The sequence below is a fragment of the Ambystoma mexicanum genome, chromosome 13, assembly GCF_040938575.1.
Source record: "Ambystoma mexicanum isolate Mex_15411 chromosome 13, UKY_AmexF1_1, whole genome shotgun sequence".
NCBI lineage: Eukaryota > Metazoa > Chordata > Amphibia > Caudata > Ambystomatidae > Ambystoma > Ambystoma mexicanum.
In genome coordinates this window covers 672,302,268-672,326,008 of record NC_090938.1, presented here as the reverse complement: position 1 = coordinate 672,326,008, position 23,741 = coordinate 672,302,268, and the positions used below count along the sequence as shown (strand labels likewise).

The window sequence follows — 23,741 nt, the reverse complement described above, 5'->3', positions numbered from 1 at the left end:
GGCTATATTAAAAAGGGACAGTTTGTTCTGGATAGCATATCGAGTTAGGGCTTCCAATTGCCTTTGTAGTCCCACCGGGGTCTGATCAAACAGTACTAAATAGTCAGCATATATTAAGTGTGATATTGGTAGCTTATCAAGTTTTGGTGGAAAAGCTCTTGTTGCATTTATGGATTTTTTAATTTCTCTGATGTAGTTGAATAACGTTACATCCTTGTTTTAGTCCTCTTGATGTGTGTATGTTTCTGGTGAGGAGACCGTCCTGGGTTAGTTTTACTTGCACTGTGGTGTCTGTATATAGTTGGTGAATTGCATAAAGAAAGTAATCTGTCATCTGCTAATTTCTCCCATAACAATTCTCTCGATGGAGTCAAAAGCTAGCTGGAAGTCTATAAATGCTATATATAGTGGTTGTTTGTTGGACTATACTTGGATTTTTAAAGCTGTTATTACTAGCAGATTAAATGGATGTTCCTAGGCCCGCCACAAATCCAGAATGATATGGGTCTGTTAATTTTTTGTCAGTTAGCCATTTTCTTAGTTCCTTTAGGATTATTCTTTCAATGTTTTTCCTATTGTGACAAGTGCATTAGGACTTTAGTTGTTGGGAGCATTTAGATTTCCTTTTTTAAAAATTGGAATAAAAATTGAGTGCTTCCAATTTTCGGTAGGATACCTGTTCTTATTTCTTCAAATATTTCCAATAGAATCTCTGCCCATTCCTCAGGATGTTTCTTTAAGTTTGCATTAGATGGGCCATCATGCCCTGGAGCTCGAGATGAACTTTTTTTGATTGGTATTAGAATGTCTAAGAAGTCGAATTGCAGGTGTTCGAATGTGACCTCATCTATTTGATTTATCTGTTGGGAGAGCGAGGCGGAGGGGAGGGGGGGGGGGTTCAGCAAATGTTTTTGATATATAGGTCATTCATGAATCTTCAGATATCGTGTTTAACAGGAATGTCGATTTTCCATTGTTCCCAGCTTCATTTTCATTTAATAGTTTCCAAAGTTGATTACTTGATTTTGAAGCTAATACTGATATCATATGCTTGTTTTCATCCTGGTGTTTTAGTGCGTTGCGATTTAAAAAAATAAATTCTCGTACTTCGTCCGGACGCGTGATGTTTTTTCCTTACATTTTATTCGTTTTCATTCCGCTCCAATTTTAATTTAGCAGAATTTCCGTTGTCAGATAGTCCCACTTGAGGTGTTGCGTGTTGGTTTACTGAAGATTATTAGTGCTTGCGTATAGTCATTGACTAGCGTATTTGGTTGCTTTGTCTTTGCATAGAATGTTAGAAGTTGATTTAATTTCGGTACTGTCCCTTTAATTTTATTGCGTTGCTCTGTTAGAGTGTATTGATGATTAAAGTATTGATTATTTTCTTTAGCTGAATATTGATACTTGATGGTTAGGAGGTTATGATCACTAAGTGGCATGTGTATTATTTGGAAACACTTCAATAGTGTTATTGTGTTAGTTGAAATAAACGCATAATCAATGGTTGCTGATGTTGCCTCTTTTCCAGGTGGGCTTTGGCGGGTCGTCTTCTATGAAGTTCAGTTTAAGATTGTTAAATTTCTTTTTTCCATTAATGTGAGCCATCTCTTTGCTCCGACTGGGATTGGATTTCCTTTTTCCTTAAAACATCATGTGTTTGGGACTCCTACTAGCAGAACGGTATATGAATGTGATCGCTCGCAGTGGTGTCCAACATGCTCACTGTCAGGTCAATGAATTTGTCGTCTGTTAGTATTGCAGGATTCCAATAGAAGTTTAATATTGCTATCTTCGATGTTGATATATATCTTTTGAATTAAGTAAATTGAGTTTTGCAAGTTGTATACACGGGTAGGGATTTGCCCATGGCGAGTCGGGCTTTTCAATTTTGTTCGACACATTAATAGTCCAGCCATCGGTCGCCCTTTCGGTTGTTTAATTGCTTGGATTGTTAGAATTTGAAAAGCGGGCCAGATCGAATTTCCTGTTATCCATGTTTCTTGGCAGATGATCACATTATACTCTTCAAGAGGTTTGCTTGTCGACCGATTTGTAAAATGGGCAAACCCTCTCCTGTTCCATACAGCGATATTTAGTGAGTATCTGTCTTCTGGCATTAGTGATTTCCGTTGTGATTTATTTGTTTTGAAGCTTCAGTTAGTCAATTCCATGAAGGATTGCGTTGGGGAGAGGTAAAGTTATCCAAGTATACCTTACGTGTTATATTACCACTCATTCCCTTGACATTTATCATTAGGGATTCTGGTTCTCAGATTTATGCATTTTGTTTTCTTTTTAGACTTATCTGCAAGTTTCCTTGATATGTTTGGTGTTTAAATGGTTCTTTTTTGTTTTGCGTTTAAGAAGTTTTCACTGGTTGTTGAAGTGAATTGTAAGAAGGCCGATATTTTCGCCCAAATTGTGTCTTTAAATCACTTGGGAACTAATAATTAGATTTGCATTATTTTCCTGGTCCATTGGAGGTGCACACCTTGGATGTCATTGGAGCTTATTCTCTTTAAATCAGGTATCTGTACCATGGTAGTTAGTACCATTTTCCGATTGGGGAACGGATCGTTCCTTTGTCTGTCCTGCATCATTCGTCGTCCCACTTAAGTTTGTCATCTTGTTGATTTCTTTTAATCAGGCACTGCTCCACCCCCTCCCCTGAGCCCTCCAAAATGCACAGATTCCAATTTTCAGAAACTGCTGCTACTTTTCAGAGACAAACCCTGCAACATCACTTATGTTAAGCAGTATATTTAAACATGCACCAACTACCATTTCCGTGGTTTCCTGTAGCAGAGAACTGTTTGAGGGGAGGGTCATTACAGAGTCTGAAAACAGCAAGCCTGTCCTTCATATTTAAGGCAGAGCACAGTGGTTTCACAACGCGGCAGAACAGTGATGCAAATCAGTTGCCTCACGTTTTATGACAAGCCACTTCAATTATCTATGCAACTTAAGAGCTCACTGTTAAAATCCATCGTCACACTAAAAATCCATCATCACACTAATAGTAAATTTATATAATTCTGCCACTCATCCTTTTCAAGGATGAGGAAAGGTGGGTAACCATAACACAAGTTTACATCACTACAAACTGACAAACACTTTCATAGCAAGAACTGTAAAAGGTCTCAGCCCTTCACCATTCTGAAATGATACATTCTACCCAATTTTAATGTTCTTGAAACAGCTATTATTACTGTGCTTAGAAGTGGGTAGAATCTGGCATCAGGCACGATGTAATATCCAGACCTAATTAGAATACAGAAATACAAGTGCATGCTTTCCCAGAGTCTCCAGATTTAGTTTGTATTTTACTGTCCCCCAATTAAAGATAGAAAGGAATGCTTGCATCATGATAATCATTTCATTTGTTACCCCCTTAGGGACAGGAACACCCTCTTGTGGTACCAGGTTTAGACGCCAGGGACGTTTTTTATTCACCATAAATATTCCTGATCCTCTGTGCAGGAACCCGGCGGCTTTGGTTGTGTCCCACCAGCCACAAAGCAATGTTTGACCATCATCCTTCCCTTTGGTGCAACTGCTTCAAAAATATATTTATTTTTTTTAAAAATTGTTTCTTTTTTAAAAAGGTAACCTCTCCCCTCCCTCCCCCCTCTTAGCAGGACCACCTGACCAGTGTCTTGGACATCTCTCAAACAGGTCTTCCGTTTGTATTTTTTAACCCAGATTCCCACCTTTTTGGACCTCTGCTATTCACAGTTATGTGGCCAAATGGGCATGCATGGCTGGTCATACTTACATCACGTGTACCACGACCCCCATGCCAGACACAGCATCTCTGTCCACTGCATTCAGCATGGCCTGGGAGATGGTTTCAAACAGGTCTTCCGGTTCCTAAAGGGAAAGCCGTCAAGAATGGGATTTTAGGTACAACTTATTAAATTGCATATGGAAACTTTAAAGCTGGTCCACCGCCATCTGCTTCACAAATAAAACAAGTGAACCACAAACAATTCATTCAGGAGCTGGTCAGACCTTCCAACATATCCAAGCACTGGCCCGCTTTTGCAACCAAAAATAGCATAGCACACTGCCGTTTAACTGCCCAGAAAAGTTGACGTTTTAAAATCCATCTTTCATTTAAAAGATGGAATCATTAAAACGGTCCTGCTCGCCCATCCAGTCCTCACACGGATGAATCCACTTTTGGAAGAACAACATTCATAAAGTGTACAATGCAGAGCACACATGACCGCCAGTAGCACCTTAACTCACCAGGTCAGGTACCCAGAGAGACTCGCACATTCCGTACATCTGCTCTGCACAAGTCCCACTGACGACAAAGTCTTCTGTTTCCATTGAGCAGCCAATTAGATCCAAGGAGCATATGAAAGGTTCGGCAGTTTTGGGGTCTAGCCCAGCAATTACTGGTTCAATGTAGTATGGTCCAAATCTAGGCATCAGATGACAAGGGTGGCATTAGTTAAGCTTCCTTCCTCAAAGCACGAAAAATACCCCGCCAAGCATGAAATCATCCAAAAAGGTGTTTGAACAGTAATGCCCTAGATGAAAAAACTGCCCATCACTCTCGGATCTGTGTGATCACTGCGCGTGCGTGCGTGTCCTCCCCCGATTTCCCCTCCAATACCTTCCATTAACTTTACATACTAAATGGGGCTGTCGAAATTCAGCATTTTGGTATGCACAGTACAGTAATGGTATGCGTATTTGTCTTTCACCACTGCAGTAGTCTGACCAAATAGGTCAGGTTACAGTAGTTTTATAAAGGATATGGTCCTTTCAGCAAAAGAATATTTTTAAGGCTTTTCTCATTTTCCTGCAGACCCCCATTTTGAAAGGTTTACAAGTGTCAGTATTTCATCCATTCTGGGTGTTTTCTTCAGACGTGGTAGGATAACCTGAGAGGAGTTTAAAGATCCTGTACGTGAGCCATCTAAAGAAGCGCCCCCGCCGCCCCCCGCTCTAACATTAGCTGTAAAGTCTACATTTAGGATTGTATACTGATTTTTACTAAGTTGTGTAATGTTGATGTGTGTATTGTGGATAAAGAGTTCTGAATATTGTTATGTACTGTAAATTCACATGACACTGTAGCACTTTCATATGATATGTCAGTATTGTATAGTGCCACCAGCTCCATGGAGATGGGCGTTTTGGAAGTTGATTTAACCAGAAGTTGTTTTTAAATGGATTTGTATCAAATAAATGAAATCTGAGCGTTATCAATGTGATATATTGGCGAGATTAGTACGATAGTAGATACTAGCATGGTCTGTGGGAACATACATTGTGCATAAAGCAACCGGATGTCATTTAGGAAAAAGACTAATAGCACAGGGAAACAAAAGGAAACCGACGAGATACTGCAAGTTGCTCTGGTGCCACATTAGTGGGACATTATAAATTCAAAGGGCAATGGGAAAGAGAGGTGGTAATAATGAACAAATACGCACTTAATATAGACACGCAGGAATTCTTCCTGAATTGTCATTTACACAAATACACGGGATACGAAGTAATATGGAGAGGAGATTTTAACTTTGCCCCAATACTAGACTTGGACAGAGTGAATTCCATGCAATGGTACCTACCCAAATCAGCAAAATCTTGGAATGAAATAGCAGCAGGTCATGATTTGACTTAAGGTGTCACAGGAACCCCACACTGAGGGAATGCTTCTATCATTCCAATACAGAGATTAAATTATGGGCACCCAGGATATTGTGAGAAGTAGTCTGATGGGGTTCTCGGGAGGATTGTACAGTCGTCTCCCCCATCAGACCACTCCCCCATGCCAGCGACAATAGAGTGGGTTAAGACTCCCCCTAAAAGGAGAGCCAAAAGCGACTCAGTGAGACCTAGTATTAAGGGACGACATACAATGTTTCAAAAGGAACATACACTCTGTGAAACGCAATAATATAGTCTGGGAAGCCTTCAAGGTGTACGTTAGGAGAATATGTGAGGGAATATAGAAAGACATTGGAAGCTCACTCAACACAACAGAATTGAAAAGACGGAAAATGCACTAGGTGTTAGGGATGACAAAACACTCCAACAGCTACGGAAAGCATTGAATAGATTTGCTGACCTGGTGAATTGGGAGTCTAATATCCTGGAAGGCCCTGAAAAGGCCAGAGCATATGGGGAAGGGGATCGACCAGGTATAACACTGGTATGGGCAATATGTAAAGAAAGGGGAAACACTGACATTCCAGAAGTGGCAGATCAGCTGGGAAAACAGGTGAGGGACGAGAAGATTAAAACATTTGTGGAATTCTACAAAATATGATATACACTGCACAGCCAAGGGCAAGCGGAAACCAGGAATTTTCTGAATTAAATTGCTCTGGGCAGGCTAGATACAGAACAGGTGCTATAGCTCAATAATCCCCTAAAAGAGGAAGAAATAAAACAAGTAATTAAGAGCTTACCAAATAGTAAGGCTCCCACAGTGACGGCAGAATTTTACAAGGAATATACAGAATACATTGTGCCACGCCTATGGCAAATGTATGAATACTGACTGGCACAGGGTTTACTACCCAAGTCAACATGCACAGTATCAATCACGGTTCTGCCGAAACATGACCAAGCTTCTCCTCACGTGGGCTGCGATCGTTGTTAAACATTGATAATAATATTAGAAATAAAATGGCAATTAACGCAAACCTCATTCATATCGGACTAAAAAACAGCTTCAATTTCCACTATGAAGTCCAGTTCGGGCTGCAAACTTACCGCTTCTCGTAGAGAAGGTTCGATACCATGCTCATGAAAGTTTTGGGTTTGATCTGGCGACCTTCCTTCAACTCGTAGAGATTCAGCCTGAACTTCAGACGCTGAGACCTAAGGAGAGCGACAAACCACAGCCAACTATTGTTTCCATAAAATAACGGTATCACGTGGGTTTAACACCAGTAATTACTTCGAGTTTACTTAAATTTAAATAGATAGTTGTGGGTTAAGGGGTGGGAGTAGTATTGAAGGGTAAGGGGTGACCCCCCACTAAAAAAAAAGAAGTCAAAAGTAAAAAATCAAAGTAATTACTTTGAAGTAAATTACATCATAGTAATTTGCTTTAGCAAAATGAAATGGAAACAAATAACAGCATTGAAAGTTTACTCACAAGTTAAACTGTAAAGTAACCCCTCCACCCTATGGATGATAGTGTCCCATTCATTCTCGTGGCACAGAACCCTGCCGACAGTGTCGAAACCCTTCTGTGTAACAGAACCCTGTTGTGGCATGGGATCACCACAGATCCCATGGTCTCTGCACTGGTGCCCAATACCGTCAACTAGCACTCCCAACCAGTTACAGGACTACAGCACAATTCATCCTCTTGCTATGGTACAGGAATCTAGTTCAAACCGCAATATTGTAGGCTATGTTTTTTAATAGAGCACTCATATGCTGAAGTGGCTTCTTGGCGCAGAAAAAGATGTGGCTGCAGTTAATGTCTGGCTTATTCAAGGGAATAGAAACATTTTACTTTTTTTTTAAATGGGTTTACTGGTTATTGATTAGCTGCTCTGATGCTCACTGGTAGCGAGCTGCAGCTTTGCTCTAGCACTGTGAAAAAGATGTGGCCACTGCATCATATTTCTGTGACTATTGACAGATTGACAACTGAGGATTGTAAATTAAGAGTACTTTGACAAGGCTTTAAATGTCTTGTGCAACTCTTCAGAATAGTTCATCTAATTAAGTACGATTGGTTTTGCATTTAGTGTATCAATATCTATCATTTGGGGAATGGTTCCTTCCAATCATTGCAAATGTTTTTATTTCTGACAGGAGTGCAACACCCGCCCAAGTGTTTCCTACCTTCCCACCCTAGTCCTAAGGTTTATTTGGTTAGGGTTTGTTGACTGGTATCCTTCCCCCTTCTTGCACATAATTCATTGACTTGGTGCACAGGCCCTTGTTGGCACTTTGGTGGTGGCGATTCTTCCCTCTGGCTATACTTTGGGTTCCTTCAGGTTGGGTTCCGTCTACTGGCATTTTGCACTAGGTGGTGCTCCTTGACATTGGAGATAACATGTGCAATATATGTTTGTTGAATTTTTAATATGTTTTGAAAGAATATTTGGCATTTTATCAGATGAAAAATAAACTTGTTCAAATAAATTCCTTTGAGAATTGCATAATTTTGCAGGGACCCGGAGACCTATACTGTGTTTTTGTGTTCAAACGCTGGACCTCGGCATGATAGGTCAGGCATAAGGTTTTAAATACAGTCGGCTTGCCACTAGAATGCAGTGCAATGAGCTCAAGGTTTGTGTTCTGCAATATCATCCTGCGAGCTTCAGCACCATAAGGGTTGCCACATTTTGCAATAATTTCAGTTAATGAATCATATACTTTGCCATACCCAGATATGCACTATTGCCATAGTGGAAGAACACCATAGAGAAATTGATGCAGAGAGCGTAGCAGCAGAAGATACATTTGAGGGGTTTGAGACAGAAAAAGCCTCTTACGCACGCTGAAACCAAGGGTGCCATTGAATTAGATCTCTGACAGAACACAAAGGCTTTTTATTACCTGGATTGAGGAGGTGGATTTTCCATCTCTTTTGGCAAAAGATTGGCAGGCCAAATTTTTAATATATCCTACAACCAATAGGTCTATCGGATCAGGGTTTAACTTAAGGCTGATGGAGGAATTGTATACATTCAAACAGCGTTTGTTTTCACGGTTGATACGGAAAAAGGAGTTGGGTGTCAATTTCACTGTTAACCCCCAGGGTTTCACTCAACTGAATGAGGTGCATAAAATAAAAATAAGGGCTGAGGCGTTTGGACACTTCGACGAATTTACATCTGAAAATCGGTCATTCACGAAGGTGCAGATTCAGTCAAGTACTGCACAGAGCCTCTTATTGCAATATCCCAGCATACAGACACCGTGGTCAAGGGCTTAAGTGTCAAAGGCTGCATAAACATTTAGCAGCGCCAACACGCTAGGCTTGTGGTAGTCCACGGGGAAGACAAGTGTCATCCATAATGGTAGTAAGCACTCAATCTGGGCCCCTTCCTGGTTTAAAGCCAACTTGTGTGTGGTCCAATAGACTTTTGGACTCAAAATGCTTCAGTTGCTCTACTACCACCTGGTCTAATTATTTAACTAGGTATTGGCAAGTTTGATATTGTGCAATAGTTAATTGCTATTCTCGAGGCGTCAACATGTGATAGTTTAGGCAGCAGTGATCAGGCAAAATTTCAAATGCTCTAGGCACCGTTCCCGATTGCAGCATTAGGTTAACGATTTTTTTTGTAGCTCACATTTTAATGTAGCAATTATTGTACTACCTCCCAATGTGACTGTTAAGGCTATGCTATATCAGTTACATGGCTTATTTAAAAGTTTCTAATCAGATGTTTAATAGCAATCATAACCTTATCAATTACTTTTCTCATCAATTTATAGAAGTCTTGCACGGAGATGAGCCCACAGAAACGTATTCCCATGTGTAACTATTTCAGACAATACAGGTGCCATCATTGCTCTAGAAACAGTTCCCCCAACAGTTGTATACAGGAAACTACACCTCTCCTTTCCCGATTGCAGGTTTTTTGCCTCTTCCGATTTTGCCTACATGGGGAGGAGGGGGGCACGCTCCCTGCCCGACTCCCCCTTTTCCCCCCACTCCTATCGCTCACTCCAAAACTCTGTATTCAGGTTATTTTAATATGCAGTTGTGAATACGATGCATTTTGTCTGGAACACGTAATCCTGATTTGGATGGGATAACCATACCATCTCTCTACACACAACACAGGACTGCCATTGATCTCAGACAACTCCCTGCTGTGGCTGTTTCACCGCATTTTGGCTGCATTTGAAGGGGTAAGCCCCCTCAATGCCCCCAATTCCGCAAGATTCCCACACCCCAGCACTACCCCAACAATAAAATATACCATTACCTTGGGTTGAACTGCTGCAGCCAGTTGGCCAGATACCATTAATGTCAGCATATGTGTCAAGATTATTAGGGCCCGCTTGGCTTGAGCACATTGCACAACCACACACCAACGGTACTTCGCACCAAAAAAAGTTACGTTATTACCAAAAAACCGACTGCACATTCCTTTAACTTTCTGTGATGCTTATCGAAAACGAATCGCAATTAAGAAGCAAGCATCCCAACCAACAACCTTTAGCCCTCCTTCATTGTCCTCTGAATAATTCCCAGTTCCCATCACCACCTCGCCTCCAACTCTCCATTTGTATATCCACAGACCAATGCAGGTTGACACCTTGGCGAGATCACAATGCACCACTTCTCGAACAGGCACAGCAAGACCACTATGGTGGTGATGGGTGCAGTATAAATAATTACCATAACATGTCCACCCGCATCATGTAACTCGGTGCAAATTTGCTCTAGAAATGTGCCTAGCACCATGCAACCAACATTAACACGAACGAACCTGGCAGTTTCACAATAGGAATAGAAACCTAGTTTCAAAACAACACATCTGAGTATACAAAGGCAGCAAGGAGACTTTATATCTAGGCTTTACCAACTCTGAGAACCACGTATGCGACTGCTGCAGGGACTTCCACAGGTCAGCGGGCACCTTAGCCCATGCAAACAATCCAAAGTAGCTAATGGTGAAACACACATGTAGCAATACTCTCCCAATAAACACGGGCTCCAGCGTAAGGTTTGGAGTGCCTCATGTATGTGCTATGCCTCATGTGTAGTGGTGAAACTTACACTGTAAGGACGTCTGTGGCCAGTCCAGCTAATCCGATATACAGCCGGTCTCCCATGGGAAATATTTTCTGGAAGTCTGTGGTCACCATCTGTGCCTGGATTCCAAAGCGTCGGTCTGCAGCAATTGCAACACAGTTCTTCCCTTTCATGGCCATGACGGCCCCACCATTGTATGACATAATAGACTGGAAAAGAAGAAGAAAAGGAATCCCCTGAGAATAAACGAATGCACCGGACCAGAGAAATGTCATATTTACTGAAGGAGGGCTCCTCATCGTGGGATAATGACCCACCACCAAGTTATGGCCCGAGGCGGCAAAGGGTCATTATCACAAGCAATAAGGACCACTCACGAGGTCTTTAAGGCCATTTGCACATAGTGGTAGCAGCAAAACATGTTTGTTGTTTTTGTGGTGAAGAAATGTAATAGTGGTGCAAGTAAACGGACAAACCGAGTTAGTCAATAAATGTATTTTTTTATTTTAAAAACATATATGCACAAGTTTAACATGAGCATGCATTAGGAGTCATCATGTAAAAGTAACTGGTTTCTCGAAAGTTAAAGCATGTCCGCATATTTTAGCTTTCTATTTGTGTGTCAAATAGGATGTTGCAGCAAACAATCCTCCAAGAGATGAAGTGTCTTTTTAAAGAAAGCTTGCCTGAAAACTTGATTTCCTGGTGTACACTCTAAGTCAGAATGCTCACAAAGCAATACCAAGTGGGTATGGACTGCCCTTTAAACATTCTGATCGTTATTGGCCTCAACAGGATGCCAATAACGATCTACATGTACTATGGTGTATATTTCAAAAGGAACTGCCAAAAAACACACACTGTACAGGGATCGGCTTTGGGGCACTACTAGGGAGGTTTTTCCACAACTTTGTGACGAAGGGTGCAACACCATCTAGCCAAAGGGCACAAAGCGCTTCAGCAAAAAGAAAGAACACGCTTTACTGATAGCTCCGACTTCACCAAAGGAAGACTGGTGTATTGGTTTCCGCCCAAAGTTCGAAATTGAGAGCTGGAAGCCATTTAGCTCCTGCTTGTAGCCTAGAAAGGGCTACTTTTGACGCGCCAGGGCAACGGATGGATGACAAACACCTACGTGAACTTACATTGTGCGTTTGGGACAATTTATACACATTAGGTCAAATCTATAAACATCTAAACCATAAAGGGTCATAAATAATGGCCAAAACAATATTTTTGCAGCTTATGTGAAAGTTAGATTTGCGGAATGCTATTGAGCAGCTCCGTATCGCACCGTAGTAGTTCCTGGTCACTGGTTAATGCTAGATACCCAGAAACTGCCTTAGCTCCTGCTTATCCAATCTTAATTTCGAGCCCCGCCATCCCAGGTTCTCCACAGAATCTGCTTTACTCTCTGTTCTTCACTCTATTCTACACGCCCCCACCCCAAGCACTCATCTATCCTTGTTTTACTCTCGTCACGCCACCTTTGACACTGGACCACGGTATTGTACAAAAAGACTGTATTGCATGAACAAAAAGTTCTGAAAATTCTACCAAAGGTTGGAGTGTAATGCCGGCCGCGAGCGGCTTATGGATGATTGCAGCGGAGCCCTGGCTGACTAAGGAACGAAATAAATGATCACGAAGCACCCGCGAGCGTAAGACGAATAGGTGCTGGAAACGAGCGGGCATAAACAAAGGATGGTGGAGAACCGCACGGGATGAATAACAAACATCCTTGGTGTGCAGTGGAGCACAAAACTAACTTATATGCAGCCCTATTGCAATGATAGTTGGGTGCTGTGTCCCTATGGAAAGCTGAGTCACTTAAGCACCTGGAGTGCGCCGGACGCCTGCTTTTCGTTGTAAGCGGGCCCAGGAACTATATTACCACAGTGGGCAGGGAGAGCACCCAGAACCTGCACGGGGAGACCGGTAGTGCACCCAAGCACTGCCAGGTAAAACGGATATTCAGGTGTACTGCCAGTTTGGTAGCAAGAGCAGTCCATGTGCTGGCGTCTCCTGGATATTTGCCGGATGCTATGATAGTTACAAGACAGGTGGCAGGCATTGAAGCGCATGGGCAGCATTGAACATATCTACTGGCAGCTCAGAAGGAGAAGCACCTAGCGATCCAAGGAAATAAGCAAAGGGGGGGCTGACCACAGCAACCACAGAAGATACGTGGGAGGACACAACCCACTCAGGGGTTTTGGAGATGTAGCCAAGCCTGTATGACACAGGAGGGACCGCAATGGAAATAAGCAGTGGCGTGAAGAGCACAAGGAGCCCACGATGGGTGGTCATGCTGGTGGTAGGAAGTAGTCTCCAGGAAGCAGTAAGATAATTAGAAACGTGGGAGGACATAGCACACCCGAAGACACAGCTTAACAAACACAAACTTATACAGGGCTTACTCAAGGACAACTGCCCTGGGCCTGTAGTGACATACTGGTGTTACATCACGACAGAGACGTAGGATTGATACGCCACAGACCAAGTGACCTCAGACACATAACTGAGATTGCAAGATGGCGGGGCGAGGAACCGTTAGTAAGAGCAAAAACAAACAATCCACGATGGAAGCATTTGCCAAGACGCAGCAGTCTCCTGCGGCGACAACGCACAGCGGCACGTCATCACTGGCGGAGAGCACCCTAGCGGCTGAAAACCACCAGATACTAGCGGATATAACGGAGCTGAGAGACTCGTGGGGGAAAGCGATGGTGGACCTGCGAACTTCCTTGGAAGCTAAAATAGACGCAGTAGGCATAGAAGTCACCCTGCTGCGACAAGATGTTAGGACGCTGGCATAGAGAAGGAGCAGCCTGGAATGTGCGGTGAAAACCAACACAGACACTAGCACCAGCAATACAAAGGAGGTTCATATATTGAAGCAACAGGTGGCCAACCTGGAGAACTGTGCAGAGGAAGCTGAAGGGAGGGCAAGAAGGAACAATATCCGCGTGGTCGGACTGCCGGAGGGGGAGGAAGGCCATGACCCTACAGAATATGTGGAGAACTTGATCCTGCAAGAAATTGGAGCTGACAAACTCTCGCAGGGATTCACGGTGGAGCGAGCACATAGAGCCCTCATGAGGAAACCGAAGCCTGGGGCCCCTCCTTGTGCGATAATCGCAAAGATACTGAACTATAGAGCTCGCAAGAAGATTTTGGAATATTTTCGCAAAGGGGCAACGATCGAAAGGGCCTCGAACACCATCACGCCGTATCCTGACTACACAATGTTGGTCCAGAGGCAACAGTACAGCTATGTGGCAATAAAGAGGAGGTTACGCATGGCCGGAATCAAATACATGCTTTTGTACCCCACGAAACTGAAAGTGCTGCACAAGAGCAGAATGTTCTTTTTTGACACCCCAGAGGAAGCAGCGGCATGGCTGGATCTACAGGGTTGCCCGTAACGAGATGGGGAGAAGGCCCATGAGGAGCACGATAAGTTATTGGGATATTATATGCACAATGAAATGACGCACAGCAGGTACCCCAATAGAGACTATGATCGTGATAAAATAAATGGGTGCGAACGAGTAATGCTGATATTTGGTAGGATGTTTGTGACTTTGTTGAACTTCAAGGACTGGAATGTAGAAGATTGAATATATAAGTAAATTGAGTAGCAATGTGTGGTTGAATTGAAGCAAATAGGAGCGGCAGGATGAAGGCACCCTACCCTCCGAGTAGTAGTAGTCGTAGGATAGCTATTAGGGCTACCTCACCCTGCTGAGCTCCGAGTACAGGCTATTGCCAGAAAAAGCTAGATGCTGGGGTGCCTGAGATCCAGGGATGGAGCTGGGCAACAGTTGGGGTGGGGGGGGGGGGTGATGATGTTGGGGATGGAAAGGGAGGTGGGAGATTGGGGAGTGTGGTGTGTTTTAGGTTAAGGGGCGTTTAAACTGGGGGAACAAGCCTATATAGAATGGGATGGAACTTAGATTTGGACTGCATCGGTGGGGGCGGACTGGAACACTAACAGGTCATGGGGGACCTTAAAATAATTACCTGGAATGTTAGGGGGCTCAATAGTTATTTAGAGAGGAACAAGGTAATGATGTAACTGCGTAGGCAAAAGATAGACATTGCACTGCTGCAGGAGACTCACCTGACACGGGAGAAGATGGATATGATTGTTAAAAAAATGGAAGGGAGTTGTGGTGGGCTCATCATATTCTGCTTATGCTAGGGGAGTGCTTATCTGGGTGGCGCCGCATGCCCCATTTCAGCGGCTGCAGGAAATAGCTGAAGCGGATGGGAGGATGGTTATTTTAAGAGGATTGGTGGAAAATAGGGAGATAAGCATTGTAAATACATATGCCCCGAACCAGAATACAGCAGCGTACATTAGAACATTGTGTACTAATCTGAGCATGTGTATGGGAAGCGTGGTGATTTGGGGAGGGGACTTTAATTGTGTGCTTAACCCAAGGGTAGATAGATCGGATGGGAAGATGGACAGACCCGCCCGAGCTGCTAAAGTGCTGCAGACATTGCTGAGTGACTTTGGTTTAGAAGATGCATGGAGGATGAGATGCCCCCAAGAAAGGCAATATTCACATTATTCTGCCCCGCAGCAGTTACACACGAGGCTGGACTATGTCTTTACTACACCTGAGGTAATAACAGATTACACAAATTGAGTATAAAGCAAGGGTCCTTTCGGATCACTTGCCCCCGATCCTCGGATGGCAATACTGCCCCCCCGAGAGCAAGGATTCCGACATGGCGTCTACGTGTGGAGGCACTGAGAGACCCCCCCCTTTTTTTTTTTTTAGGGAAGATATGAGGGAGGAGATTCTAAACTATTTTGAGATGAATACTGGTAGTGTGGACTCAGCAGGAACGCTGTGGGAAGCCTTTAAGGTTGTGATGAGAGGGGTAGCCATAGCAAAATCCAAAGGTCTGCAAGGTGGGATTCTAGCTGACCCATGGGAGACGGAAGAGAAACTGGAAAAGGCATTGAGAGGTGGACGTGGCACTAAGGAGGAAATGGAACCTATATTCAGGCTGCAGCAGAAATGTGTGGAGTACCGAGATAGATTGTGTAACCTCAACTATAAAAGAAATATGTAGAGAGACAGCATGCGGGAGGGGATAAACCAGGAAGGCTCTTGGCGTGGCTGTATAAAAGCGAAACCCCTAGATCCACTATTAGAAAAATAACAAGGGAAGACAACAGTGTAGCCGATAACCAAGAGGGAGTCAACCAGGAGTTCGCAGACTATTATAGGTCATTATATGGAGATGATGGTAAGAGTAGTCGCGCGACGGTAATTGAAACATTGGAGGATATTGGATTGCCAAAGATAAGTGCGGAGGAGAGAGAGGAGCTAGACACACTGATTACCTTGGAGGAGCTAGGGGAAGTGGTGAGACAGTTGCCCACTAGTAAGACCCCTGGGCGGATGGATTCCAAAGTGAATTTTATAAAGTATATAAAGAAGAGGTGCTCCCCCGTTAAATGAAGCGTTTGAGTTGGGAAGATTGCCAGTCACTTAGAGAAGCGATTATAATACCGCTTCCCAAACCTAACAAGCCTGGGCACAGCTGCGGCTCCTATAGTCCCTTGTCGATGTCTATAGGAGCCGCAGCTGTGCGGCAAGATATTGACGGCTGTTTTGGCAAACAGACTGAAGAGGGTTATTGGTAAACGGATACACCCCGAACAGACGGGGTATGTCCCAAACAGGAACATATCTAACAATCACAGACGACTCCAAAGAGTTATTGAGTTTGGGTGTGAAAACAAAGGTGAAGTGGCAATTGTGTCCTTGGACGCAATAAAGGCCTTCGATTCGGTCAAGTGGCTATGGCTGTTGGCGGCCCTGGAGTGCTATGGGTTGGGGCCTGGAGATATACGGTGGGCGAAAATGCTATATAGTGAGCCGCTGGCTAGAGTCAAAACAGGATCAGTGATTTCAGAAAGATGGCAGCTTTGTAGGGGTACCAGACAAGGATGTCCGTGGTCTCCAATGCTTTATATACTGGCCCTGGAACCCCTAGCAATATACCTGAGACAACAATATGATATTATTGGCATTGAGGTTAGAGGGGAACGACATCTGATCTCCCTATATGCAGATGATATGCTGCTGTACTTGCGGCACCCGGAAGAAAATCTCCAATATATTTTAGAAGTGATGGAGAGATATGCGGGGTTGTCTGGTATAGCAGTGAACCCTCAGAAGTCTAGCATGTTCCCATTGGGTGGATACAAAGGGATTCTATTGCAGCAGTTACCGGTGTTACCGATACCATGGGCGGTTAGTACATTTCGGTATTATGGGATTGACATATACCACACAGTGAAAGAGGAGCATAGGCGCAACACGGAGGTGGCCATTACAAAAATGTAAAATATCATGCAATTCTGGGTGAAGTTGCCCTTAGCAATGATGGGACGCGGGGCAATGCTGAAGATGGTGGTCCTGCCTAGGCTCCTGCACTATTTTGGGAATATACCATACCTAATACCCAAGAAGTTCTTCACCAAACTGAACAGTATGTGCAGGGATTTCCTGTGGCAAGGCACGCGAAACAGAGTGGCGCTATGGAAGCTACAGAATTTTTATGAGAGAGGGGGGATAAAACTGCCTAACTATGAGGTTTATTATGTAGCGAGCCAACTACAGTATGTTGCCAAATGGCTCTCTGATGAAGGGACCTCCGAATCCAGGCTATTTGGACAGGATTGTGCCCCATTTTACTTGAGAGATGATGTGGCTCTCCAAGGTGGAAATGAAAGGGCGTCCCAAGATGATGATACTGGGGTGGAAAATGTGGCGAAGGGCATGCCAGATGATGGAGAACCCGTCTCCATGCTCTCCGCAGATACCACTAGTTGCATTAACAGGGGGAGAATAACTAAGGATGATAATCAGGAACCACTGGGAACCGATTGGGCTGGCAACAATGGGAGATATCTGGCGAGGGTCTATAATAGACTGAGGGAGGAAATTGGGTTACACACGGGCCAGTATATTAGTATTATTGAATGGTGCAGAAAATTAAGAGAATGTGGCCCAAGTTATATTGGAGGAAGAACCAGATGCTACCATAGATATAATATACGACATAGCGGAGGGGGGGGGGACATGAGATATCTAGAATTTACGAGATGATGATGTCTAAGGTAGGGAAGGAGGTCACACAATTGAGACTAGATTGGGAAGTGGAAGTGGGAGCCCCGATGGAAGACGGGTTGTGGGAACGGGTTCAGTGGTACCACAAGAAGGTATCGAGGAACGCAAGATTAAAACTGATACAACTGTATATTACACATAGGGCGTATATGACACCCCAGAGGATATCGAGGTTTAAAAATGCAGGACGGCAAGCATGCCCTAAATTTGATGAGGAGGAAGCGGGTATGGTGCACATGTTTTGGTCATGCCCGGTCATTGAACGCTTCTGGAGCAAAGTGGCGCTGAAACTAGCAGAGAAGGGGATCAAGATTGTAGTGGATACAGTGTGGGCATGTTTGTTGAGGGGTACCCAAGATCGCAGAAACTCAAGCATGTGAAAAGACTGAGGGGTCTGGCATATGTGCTTGCAAAGAGAAGAATTGCTATGGGGTGGAAGACATGCCATAGACCGCGAGTGGAGGTGGGGTGGAAGGATTTGCAGACATGGAGACCCTACCACAAGATGCAAGAACGGGATGTGAAAAGCAATAGGCTCGGAACGGGGGGGGGTGGGATAAGGGAATCAGTGTTTAGAAGTAAGCAATGTACAATGGAACTGTGGATGCACGCACTGCCTGTTTGGTTTGTATTGTTTGTTGGAAATTAATAAAAATCTTTTTTTTTAAAAAAAAGTAAAGTGTTGGAGTAGAGGATAGCTATTAAGTAAATGCCGTTTGTATGAAGGCAGTAGTAAATGGAATGGCTCTCTGAACAAAGAAAGCATTTATGACATAATTAGGCACTCAAGTAACTCTCGTGCCCCGGGACCTAACAAACTGTGCAATTTGTTATTTAAAGAGAACCCGGTTGTTTAGTCCACTATTCGAACAATTTTCTTTTAAATATATTGTAGCGAATAAGGTCATCCCAGTTTCCTGGAAAACTGCTGATGTTATTCCGATTTATAAGCAGAGTTCAAGGATCCCAAAACTGATCGCCCTATAGTAACATTTCTGCCTCCAAGCTGCTCTAAAAAAAATTGGATTGTTGATACTGGAAGACTACAAAAATAGCAAACAGGCTTTAGACAATCCCATGGATCCAATTTGAATGGTTGTATTCTAAAAGGTTAGCAGCAACAGGCCTGGGGGTAAGAAAGTGGAGCATCTATATGTGGCGTCAAGATTTAACAGCCGCATTTGATCAAGTTAATTGGGCCAGACTATGGGGAAAAAGTACAAAGTGGCATGTTCCTTCAGCATTACCTCACAGTCCCAGCACCAAATCATTGAGGTATGCCATCTCCAGAGAGAACGGGCCGAGAACAAAAACTCAAGGACAAGACAGATATTCAAACCAAGACCGCAGCATCAACAAGCAGATCACAGAAATAGAACACTCAAGACAACGGTCCCAAAAGACCCAGCATCCCTGCGGTGGACGTTAAGGCGGCAGTGAAACAAACATGTTGGGGGGACGGGAGGGTGGGGGGCGATGGCAGCCCTGCAGATGTCCTCAATAGCAAAACCTCGTGCCTCCAGCCAGGAAGAATCCATGCCCTGCATGGACCTGCTCTGTATCCAGCTGGTAGTAGGGGAACCCACAGCCAGGGAGATGGCGTCCTGTAGCCAATGAGTTATCATGGGCACAGACTACTTCCTACCGGGGAGCCCCCCCCCCAAAAAAAAGTTGACAAACAGGCTTGTGGAGGAACAAAAGACCTTGCTCTGTTCCAGATACACCAGGACAGCCCTCCTGACATCTAAGGTAGCCCAGCATTCCTCCTCCAGGAGGACAGGAAGGGGAAGAAAGAAGGAAACACATGAAACTTGGACACCACCTTAGGGAGGAAGGTAGGGTGACACTGAACAGGGCATCAGGCGAGACCACCAGGTAAGGGGCCACACTGGAGAGAGTACCGATTTCATCCAGCCACTGGGCCGAGGGGTCACCAAAAAGACAGTCTTAATGACCAAGTACTTGACATGGACCTCTCCCAGAGACTCAAAGGAGAAGGCTGCAAGGCCTGCATGACCAAGGGGAGATCCCAGGGGGGCGACCCAGAGGCAAAAATGGGCCTAGCCAACGAGAAACTTCAGAAGCCACGCCATCAGATCCAACAAATCGCATGCCCCCACCTCGGGAACCCCAAAAGAACAGATGCCAGCCTACTGCGTGCAGAAATAGAGAGTGCCCATGTTAAACCCTTGCTAAGCCCCTTCTGTTTTTGTTGTGGCCGTTACATGCCACTGCAAACCCTGGCGATGTAGCTCCATTAAGCTCGGCGAAAACAACGCATACGTTTACAAAAATAAATCCACGTGTTTCCCCAAGTGAAAAAAAAAAAAAAGAGACTTGACAGCCTCCAAATTCTTTCTTTGTAGCCTTCGAACAATGCAACCTCTCCCTCGAAAAACAGCAAAAATGCTCTCAAATTCTTAATAATTGAACTTGTGGAAACATGTCATGATTTGCGCACCTCAAAAGTTGCTTAACGCACTGTAAATCAATATCAGTCTTCCGCACCGTCCCTGCCAATCGTATCTGGCATTATGCATTAACACTAAAAGCACACAGGATGGCTTTCCACTGTTGTACTTTCCTCGGCAATGTTAATCTTCACTTATAAGCACCGTGGTGCGCCTGCCCTTCCCATTCCCCCTTCAATCATACAGGACAGATTACAGCAGGCCATGAGCAGGGGTGTCTGGAAATGTCTGGGAGCCTCCATGGCTAACATCCGGGTACTCTGTCTGCCTACTGTACCTCAGCAGTATAAGTGCACTCATGTGGCGCAGTTGAAGGTTTTCAAATGCAAAGGGCAATGGATAAACGGTATACATGCTATTTTTGCACAGAAGCAGCATTTACATTTTTATATCCCCAGTGTAAATATGTAATCACACCATTGACCGGTTATAAGGACTGACAAGACTTACCTTATAGAGTAATATATTTGATTCCACGGAATTCACAACATTTTTAACATCATCCATTCTGGAGTACAGTATCCTAGACTAAATGCTAACAGCGTTGGCTAAATCAAAGGTTTCGGCTTTTATGGAGACTTTTGATATCCATATTTCCAGGCACTGTGAAATAACATAAAACGGGTTCTTCCTCCAAGTACCACACTGGAGACCAGGTACATTATGCATGTTTATTCTGCCCGGATGTACACTTGTAGTCTATATCAGCACAGAAAACACTGGCCCATCCACACATCAAGCCAGCTTACTCCAACTGTGTATGGCCCTCATTAATGGAGCATGCAATTGCAGCATTGTTCACACAATTTTGCAGCTGCAAATACGTGCGAGTAGCATGCAGTTCTGCGATGTTAAAAACGATTGAACTAAGGTGCACTACATTGTGAGAGGTTAATTGTTAGTCTAACACACTTTGTTATGGACTGGGGTACCTGGGTGTCATTTGTTTAGCAGTGATTTATTGACTTTGCGTAGCAGTTCCTTAATGGTGTAGTTTGGGAGGGGTGCGCGGGGAGCAGTGGAGCAGCATGCGGGAAGCGGAGGGAGTGGCGCGCAGGGTGCAGTGGGAGTGGCGCATGGGGTGGGGGCGCATTCCTAGTGTTTCACCCTAAGCATCAAATGGACTAGAAACTGCCCTGCTTGCGGAGGGCTCATCAGTCACGACCCCCAGCCCACGAGCAGAGGCCACCCCTACAAATAACGATACCAGATGAGGACTTAAGAGACTGTGTAACAAAACTTTATCATGGGAAACTGATAAGACATATGTCCCCAATCACGGGAAAAAATCGGTTGTCACAGAGTTGCCAATAATGTGAATGAACACTGATGTGACACTATGTACGAACACGTCATATGAAGAATAATATGGAATTTGCAATGGGGGTGGGGGGGAATAAAGTTGAGGTTTGTTTACTTGTGCAGAAAAGACAAAGATTTTATTTTTTAAACCACTGGTGCGGTGTGGGGTATTGCCCCCCCCGTACACCACTGATGGGGCGGGGGGGGGGGGGTCGAAAACATTTGTAATCAAGGGGGCTCAACATAAACGTTTGAATACCAATGATCTACTGATATCTAGAGGTCTTCTGTGGAGAGGAAGGTTATCTTTTCTCTGTCGTCGCCACTGCCAGTTATACGGCACATAAAGAAAGGGCGAGCAATCCATGGAAAAGGCAGTCGACATCTTCATCGGCACTTACACGGGCTGAAACCCACCGGCACAGCAATACTCTAGCAGCCCATCTCCAAAATGTCACTGCCGGAACAACGTACAGTGCATGCATCATCCACCCGTCATTGGTAGCCTTACAGAGGGAAATTGTCATACACGAGACACAGTCCCTGCTCGCTCCCTCGCAAGAGTATTAACCATAAAACGAGGAATCTCTGGCATGGGCATGCTGGGCCAATTTTCCCATACCCATGATAACCCTTGAAAAATTATAGTCTGGGAAGACCGCTATCTTAGTTTGACAATCTGATGGTCACTTTGCTGTTTTGGATGGTGTCGTTCCCAAATATATTGTCTCTCTCTTCACACACTTAGGTTCCGAAATGGCGCATTGAGGCTCAGTCTCTCACTCACCATGATTAACTCTCTGGTTCGATCCCGAGGATTAACAAAAACCAAACCGAAAGTGGATAATCACGCTGCACCCTAGAGCTGAGCCGGCCCCAGAGTTTATTGGATCACAAACACTGAGACACAGACCCGGAACCTATCACGGATTGGTCGATCCAGCGACCGGAAACCGGAAAATAAATATCCTTAAATTGATTGGTGCAAATAGCCGTCTGTCAGGAAAGTAGCTTCACCGCCTTAAATAGCAAGGAAAACTGTAGAGTCACAGCCGGGTCCCGGTGTATGCTGGGATACTGGAGGTGCGGGGGTTCTTCGGAAGATAGCGACGTCACCATGGCAGCAGCCTGTCAAAGAACCACTATATCCCCAACATGCCAGGGAGACTTTCACCCTGTGCTTATGACGGGCGTTGTTTTAAGTTGAAAAATCAAGTTTTAGTTTATTTCAATGACATTAAGTAATTATAGTATTAAAATGGAATAGGATGCCATGCATATGAAAAACGGTTCATAGTTTATTTTTGCGTTTCCATAGGAATGGATGATTGGGTGATTATTCTGGTATTTAATGTGATTCTTTTCGATAAAGTATGTTGAATATGGGCCATGACACTATAATAATTACAACAGTGTGAAATAGCATTTAAATTAGTAGTTACGTTAAATCAAATCATATCATCTCTAGCTCAGACATTGCCCCGTTGAGTATGAATACCTCGGATGACCCACTTCTGCCTTTTCTTTGCATTTTGTGGACTTATACATAAGAATTTGTAATGAGACAAGCAATCATAAAGTACCAAAATGCTAAAAATCAGCGATAACAGGCATGCAAATAGAGTTGGCCATCTATCCCAATCCTATCCAGCATTCAGGAAAACACTTAAAACTAAACTCTTCAGATAAACTCACCAGTGCCTCCCCGCCCACCCTCTCACCTGACACAGGCTATGCCTAGTCGCTTCCCTTGACCAGTCTTCTCTCTTCCACTGTTTTTTCTGTAACTGCTCACCTGTCTGGCAAATGTTCAATGTAACCAAGAACCACAGATAGGTCCATACGTTTTCTCTTTCTCTGTAACTAAGTAAGCATGTAACATGCCCCAGGGCCGCTTTGTACTCTTTAGAAAATTAAATAAATAAATGCCATTAAGGATCATCTGGTCTGAGGCACGGCACCTTGAGCGGCTTTAAAAAGACATGTAAAGTGGTAGATGACCTGTACTTCCCTTCCAGATGCAGAACATTTAGAGAAGGACAGAAGCCACCGCAATTCTCCACCGATAAACATCTCGTAATGAAGTAAAAAATCCCTAGA

General features: G+C 44.1%; 1 protein-coding gene across 1 annotated transcript in view; it reads right to left on the bottom strand.

The window, feature by feature from the left end:
• Nucleotides 1-22,563, bottom strand: part of PSMB3 (proteasome 20S subunit beta 3) — a 44,256-nt gene extending 21,693 nt beyond the window's left edge. Inside the window, exons 1-5 of the mRNA XM_069634695.1 lie at nucleotides 22,429-22,563; nucleotides 10,730-10,914; nucleotides 6,742-6,849; nucleotides 4,255-4,432; nucleotides 3,779-3,873 (exon numbers count right to left, since the gene is read on the bottom strand). Coding sequence (XP_069490796.1) covers nucleotides 3,779-3,873; nucleotides 4,255-4,432; nucleotides 6,742-6,849; nucleotides 10,730-10,914; nucleotides 22,429-22,431 — 569 coding nt within the window. The 5' untranslated portion in view covers nucleotides 22,432-22,563. The remainder of the gene's footprint in view (nucleotides 1-3,778; nucleotides 3,874-4,254; nucleotides 4,433-6,741; nucleotides 6,850-10,729; nucleotides 10,915-22,428) is intronic.
• Between the last annotated feature and the right edge of the window lie 1,178 nt (nucleotides 22,564-23,741).